Here is a 6,693-nt window from a genome sequence, read left to right as displayed (position 1 = left end):
AGATGCTCTTGACCCCCCCAAATCCTAAGCCGCCCATATTACCAACACAAAAAACCACTACTGGTTGTGTATTGGGTTACTTAACTTAACCCGATGACCTGTCAGATCTTCATTATCTCAGTACTGCTTACATACGTATTTATTTATTTATGATGTGTAAAACTGATTCTTTAAATGGATGCAGCGGGTTTTTAAGGAACTCTTTCAAAAATAAAATGGTCGATGCTGCAGCAGAACTTTGTTACACAAAACCACGAAAAATAGGAAGCTGAGGGTTTAATATGTAAAGTTCACGATGACACCTTAAACATTCAATACAGGTCCTTCTCAAAATATTAGCATATTGTGATAAAGTTCATTATTTTCCATAATGTCATGATGAAAATTTAACATTCATATATTTTAGATTCATTGCACACTAACTGAAATATTTCAGGTCTTTTATTGTCTTAATACAGATGATTTTGGCATACAGCTCATGAAAACCCAAAATTCCTATCTCACAAAATTAGCATATCATTAAAAGGGTCTCTAAACGAGCTATGAACCTAATCATCTGAATCAACGAGTTAACTCTAAACACCTGCAAAAGATTCCTGAGGCCTTTAAAACTCCCAGCCTGGTTCATCACTTAAAACCCCAATCATGGGTAAGACTGCCGACCTGACTGCTGTCCAGAAGGCCACTATTGACACCCTCAAGCAAGAGGGTAAGACACAGAAAGAAATTTCTGAACGAATAGGCTGTTCCCAGAGTGAGGTATCAAGGCACCTCACTGGGAAGTATGTGGGAAGGAAAAAGTGTGGCAGAAAACGCTGCACAACGAGAAGAGGTGACCGGACCCTGAGGAAGATTGTGGAGAAGGGCCGATTCCAGACCTTGGGGGACCTGCGGAAGCAGTGGACTGAGTCTGGAGTAGAAACATCCAGAGCCACCGTGCACAGGCGTGTGCAGGAAATGGGCTGCAGGTGCCGCATTCCCCAGGTCAAGCCACTTTTGAACCAGAAACAGCGGCAGAAGCGCCTAACCTGGGCTACAAAGAAGCAGCACTGGACTGTTGCTCAGTGGTCCACAGTACTTTTTTCGGATGAAAGCAAATTCTGCATGTCATTCGGAAATCAAGGTGCCAGAGTCTGGAGGAACAGGGGAGAAGGAAATGCCAAAATGCCAGAAGTCCAGTGTCAAGTACCCACAGTCAGTGATGGTCTGGGGTGCCGTGTCAGCTGCTGGTGTTGGTCCACTGTGTTTTATCAAGGGCAGGGTCAATGCAGCTAGCTATCAGGAGATTTTGGAGCACTTCATGCTTCTATCTGCTGAAAAGCTTTATGGAGATGAAGATTTCATTTTTCAGCACGACCTGGCACCTGCTCACAGTGCCAAAACCACTGGTAAATGGTTTACTGACCATGGTATCACTGTGCTCAATTGGCCTGCCAACTCTCCTGACCTGAACCCCAAAGAGATTCTGTGGGATATTGTGAAGAGAACGTTGAGAGACTCAAGACCCAACACTCTGGATGAGCTAAAGGCCGCTATCGAAGCATCCTGGGCCTCCATAAGACCTCAGCAGTGTCACAGGCTGATTGCCTCCATGCCACGCCGCATTGAAGCAGTCATTTCTGCCAAAGGATTCCCGACCAAGTATTGAGTGCATAACTGTACATGATTATTTGAAGGTTGACGTTTTTTGTATTAAAAACACTTTTCTTTTATTGGTCGGATGAAATATGCTAATTTTGTGAGATAGGAATTTTGGGTTTTCATGAGCTGTATGCCAAAATCATCTGTATTAAGACAATAAAAGACCTGAAATATTTCAGTTAGTGTGCAATGAATCTAAAATATATGAATGTTAAATTTTCATCATGACATTATGAAAAATAATGAACTTTATCACAATATGCTAATATTTTGAGAAGGACCTGTATATGACTTTAGAAATTATGTGCAAGACAACACAGAGATTTTAGCTACAAGAGAAACTCTGTAATAGATCAGAAGGTCTAACAAGTTACTAAGGTCAAGGAATGTGGGTTTGTCACCTCTATTCTTGTATGTGAGTGTTTCCTTGTTTGTGCTGCAGAGAAAAGCTCTCAGAGTTTCTGACGTAGTGGTTCACAAAGAGGAAGAGGAGCTTCTTACTGACTGTCAAACTGCTGTTGGTCTCATTTCATCCAGCTGCAGAATGGAGGGAACATCTGTCCACAGGCTGCTGGGTGAGTCCCATCTGCTGAATGTGTGTTGGTGTGGAAATGTTGAAAGATGATCACTGCTGCTTCCCACAGCAGAGCACTCATTAAAGCTCCAACTAATCTGAGAGTCATTTCTCTGCAGCTCTGATCTCTGTGCTGAGCTGCTCAACAAACCAAGGTTAGAAACTTCTTTGGTCAACTCCTGCTTCCTCTTTTGTTCTGTTGAACTAATGAAACAATAACTGTTGTATCATTTCAGCGCTCACAGCTGGTCTGACTGTGAGTCCCAGCAGATCTCAGTTCTTTGAAGGAGACTCTGTGTCTCTGAGCTGTGAGGAACACAGCTCTGCTGGATGGACTGTGAGGAGAAAAACAACAGGAGGACACAGGACTCAATGTGGAGAATGGGGGAAACCAGCTGGTTCTTCCTGTAACATCAGCAGCCTCTACAAACATGATACTGGAGTGTACTGGTGTGAGTCCAGAGAGGGAGCAGCCAGCAGCAGCATCCAGTTCACTGTCTCTGGTAAGATCAGACTGTGGAGTTAGTGTTGATGAAGCTGTGTGGAAATGGATGAAATGCTGTAGTTTGTCTCTGTGTTGAGGTGGATCAGTGATCCTGCAGAGTCCTGTCCTCCCTGTGATGGAGGGAGATGACGTCACTCTGAGCTGTCAAACAAAGACTCCCTCCAACCTCCCAGCTGCTTTCATTAAAGATGGCATCTTCATCGGCAGTGAGTCTTCAGGTCATATGACCCTCCACCATGTGACCTGCTCTGATGAAGGCCTCTACAAGTGTTACATCAGTGGTTATGGAGAATTTCCATCCAGCTGGATCTCTGTCTCAGGTCAGCAGCTTCATTTTAGTTTAATATGAAGACACATGGTCCATTGTACTGACCTTTCTATTAATTTCTATCATTGCAGCTGTGATTGTTGTTACTTTTCATCATAGTCAAAAGAGGAAGGTGTCTGATACCGGGTCAATTTCGTCTGCAGCCTTTCTCCTCATTGTAATAAAAAAATAAACCTGATCATGTATAAATTCTGTCGAGTTTTATACTTTGTCAAATATTTGGTTTCAATCACTTAAAAAGTTAAAGCAGTTTGGTCTGTCCTTTTATGCTAGCAGTTCATTTTCACATTCATGTTTTTATTTTTTACATTTATTTTAATTAGTTGCTAACATGATGGTGTTCGTTTATGAGAGGTTTCTGCACCTTTACCATCGGTTTCAGACTTGCTGTGAAGGATGACGCACCATCAGTATTTCAACAGCAGCATGACAAGATGAATGTGAAGGTGCTCCACTGAACATCTTGTCCTGTTCAACACCTTTGACCCAGCTCAGTGCTCCTTCAGGATACCTCGGTGTGTGTTGTCTGAAGGAAAGATGCACATAAGATCCCAAATCATTTTTATCAGTGTGAACCGATCCCACTGAGGCTTTGAAGCTTGAAGTTGGTTTTAATGAGCCACACTGTGAATAGCCACACTATTGTTGGTGTTTTGTTTCTCTGCAGTATAAAAAGTCGACTTCAGGCACAGTACGGTCCGATTAGCTTGTGAGAAGGAATCTGAACATGGCATGGTGTTCAGTACGGTGAGCAAAGATCGTTTCTCTCAGCTGCTTGGTGAGATCCTTTTGGCTGAAGTCAGGGTGACGGCGGTTTGCTGTGAATAGTAGCCGTGGTGCCAAAAGCAGAACAATATCTTACTTAGAATACTCCCAGCCCACAGTGGGCGCGATGAGGTTGTAGCCATGGCACGAGGCCAGTGTGGTCAGTCGTGTTTTATATCCTCTCATAAGTAAGCCACACAGATTGACGTCATTCATACATGTGCTGTCACCATCCTTACCCGTTCCAAGTGAGGACCCCCGTTAATAACTGCCAACATGAACTGAAAACTATGACCTCAGTATAGAAGTTTTGTGTATCTTCTGTTGTTGCTCTAAAGTCAAATTTTCAAAATTCCCAGCTGAAAATACAACAGGAACCCCCTCTGATGCTTAAACTGTGAACTGGAAAGTGTAAGGTCACTAATCAGTCCTGAGTTCAACATCTAATATGGCTGCAGTGAATAAAATGTTGGGAAACCAGCAAATGTGAAATGTTTATGAGCACTTTTGATGGTTTGTAACTTCTTAAACCAGCAGCCTCAGTGTGTAAACTCCATCTTGCAGTGTTTGCACACATCAAATGAAGAGAAAAACATTGTTATCGCCTTGTACAGTGAACCGTAGTTAGCGTTACAACATCCAACTGGTTTTCTGACTTGCATTTAGAACGTGCTCCACTTGGTTGTGAAGTAATTCTCAGATCAGAGCTTTGATTTCTGAAACATATTCAGCTCAGAATCAAACGAGTTGGAAACGTTGGGACATCACCATGAATAACGAGGAGCCCATAGTGCACCTGAATACCTCACCAAGACCCTTCAGAGGTCATCCGACTCCTTGCTGACGTTAATGTGTTGGTTTGGTGTTAATCTAGAACGTAGCCTTGGCAGAGGAGTGTTAACTTGGTTCTGGTTTGGAAAAGCAATTAGATTCCCTTAAACTTACATAAACTGTAATGGCATTTATAAAATATAATTATGTCATCTAAATATCGATCTGATTAGACTTCATTGTCTCTGCAGAAAAACCTCCAACCACAGCTCCACCCGTCTCTCTAGATCCTATCCCTGCCTCAGCTTCTTCTCACCTGTGGTTCATGCTGGTCTGCCACCTGGTGGTCTTCTGTCCATACTTCATCTCCACTCTCCTCCTGGTGTCTTTGAATCAACACAGAGCTGCAGGTAAAACCTGATTCATTTATTCAGCTGTCAATCAATCAATCAATCAATCAACCAATCAATCAATCAATCAATCAATCAACCAATCAATCAATCAACCAATCAATCAATCAATCAACCAATCAATCAATCAATCAATCAATCAATCAATCAATCAATCAATCATTTTATTAATTGTTATTGAACAATTAAGCACTGACGGAGTAAAATCTTGTGTTGATAAATTTTCTGCATTTTCTTCCTTTCTAACCTTTTCTGACAGTAAGAAATGACCCGCCTGTTGCCATGGTGATGACTCCACCCACCCAGGCTGAGCAGGGATTGGATGATGATTATGATGATGTCACCACAGAGCATCACTTCTGAACTGATCAGATTATCTCCTCCTGCCTGTTGTCATCTTTTTCCACTTGTTTGAAAACTATCTGAACACATAATAATGACTTCCTTAGACCACTAACATTCACTAACTGGGAATAATTGACCAACTGAGTTGCACTGTATTATATAAGACTGGTCTTGCAGCAAGAAGTTCCCGGGTTAGAATCTGAGGCTGGGGTCTTTCTGCATGGGATTTGTGTGTTCTCTCTCAGTGAATGCAGGGGTTCTCTCTGGGTACTCTGGTTTCCCCCACAGTCCAGAAACATAACTGTTACCTGGCCTCGCTAGTTTGCCTTAGGTGTGAGTGTATCCAAGGTTGTTCCCCCTGTGTGTCTCTGTGTTGCCCTGAGATGGACTGGCAACCTGTCCAGGGTGTACCTGTCACCCAGTAGCTGCTGGAGACTCCAGCTCCCCTGTGACCCTGGATGAACAAGCAGGTGTAGACAATGGATGAATGTATTAGAATATGGATGAAAATGTTAACTTGTAATTGCATCATAATCTGATGACATAACTGAGCTGAATTGAAAATATTTGAATTAACCAATAAGTAGTTTTGCCATCTGGGCTTTTCTATCTCACTCTGAACTTTATCCATTTATCAGACATTTTTATTGAAATATCGTACAACTTAGTAACAACATTCACATCTCAGTTAAACAAAAGGACCTAGAAATCCACTAAACACCAGCAGTTAAGACAACAGTTCAGGTGGAGCTGATATAGAAGGTCAGGGTGAAGAATAACAGGTCTGATGAGCTACAGGTTCGCCAGGCAATGCTAATAAAGACAAACTACAGTGGTGAATGGAGTCAATTCTCTTTCTATATCGTTTTTTATCCACACCTAGTTGGTGTTAGTGATGCACCTTTAAGTTGGTTTACCAGCTGCCAGTGAAGAGAAGAAATGGTATTTGCAAAGAGGCGACCCTCTCACTCACCAGGGACATCTCCAACGCCAACGAACTCAGCTGGGGGTCTGTGAGTAAGTCCCGTAGCTGCCCGACGCCACTCTGCCTGGTTAACGCTGGAGATAGAGAGAGTCTGGAAACCCTCTCCAGGAGCGGGTTTCCAGAACACAAGTTGTAGGTAGAGGTAAGTCCAAATATATCTATCTGGTACCACTCTACTTCACGCATCAGCTCAGGACATTTACCTGCCGATGATGAAACTGGACCCAAACTGTGATGCTGGGAATTGGCAGGCCCAGGTCCCCAACCTCAGCTGCCACCTGACTCCCATATCTGAGCCTCTCCTCATGTGAGACCCTAACAAGGGTCAGAGCCTCCAGGATTAAGGACGCACTCAAACCTCCGAACCAC

The 6,693-nt window shown here is 43.0% G+C and overlaps 1 protein-coding gene across 2 annotated transcripts; it reads left to right on the top strand.

Moving 5' to 3' along the window:
- The first annotated feature begins 2,129 nt into the window (after window positions 1-2,129).
- LOC124865247 (Fc receptor-like protein 5) lies at window positions 2,130-6,179 on the top strand. Of its 2 annotated transcripts, none has more exons than XM_047360208.1 (6): window positions 2,130-2,216; window positions 2,335-2,370; window positions 2,452-2,718; window positions 2,798-3,040; window positions 4,836-4,994; window positions 5,258-6,179. In XM_047360208.1, the coding sequence occupies exons 1-6, from the start codon at window positions 2,186-2,188 to the stop codon at window positions 5,281-5,283; spliced, it is 762 nt and encodes a 253-aa protein (XP_047216164.1). In that variant the 5' UTR covers window positions 2,130-2,185; the 3' UTR covers window positions 5,284-6,179. The 2 variants fall into 2 exon arrangements, with proteins under 2 accessions (XP_047216164.1, XP_047216163.1); XM_047360207.1 differs by having other exon boundaries at window positions 5,254-6,179.
- The last annotated feature ends 514 nt before the right edge of the window (window positions 6,180-6,693 follow it).

Source organism: Girardinichthys multiradiatus, unplaced genomic scaffold (assembly GCF_021462225.1).
Source record: "Girardinichthys multiradiatus isolate DD_20200921_A unplaced genomic scaffold, DD_fGirMul_XY1 scaffold_55, whole genome shotgun sequence".
NCBI lineage: Eukaryota > Metazoa > Chordata > Actinopteri > Cyprinodontiformes > Goodeidae > Girardinichthys > Girardinichthys multiradiatus.
The sequence above is the reverse complement of the archived record's forward strand: the minus strand, read 5'-3'. Positions and strand labels throughout refer to the sequence as shown.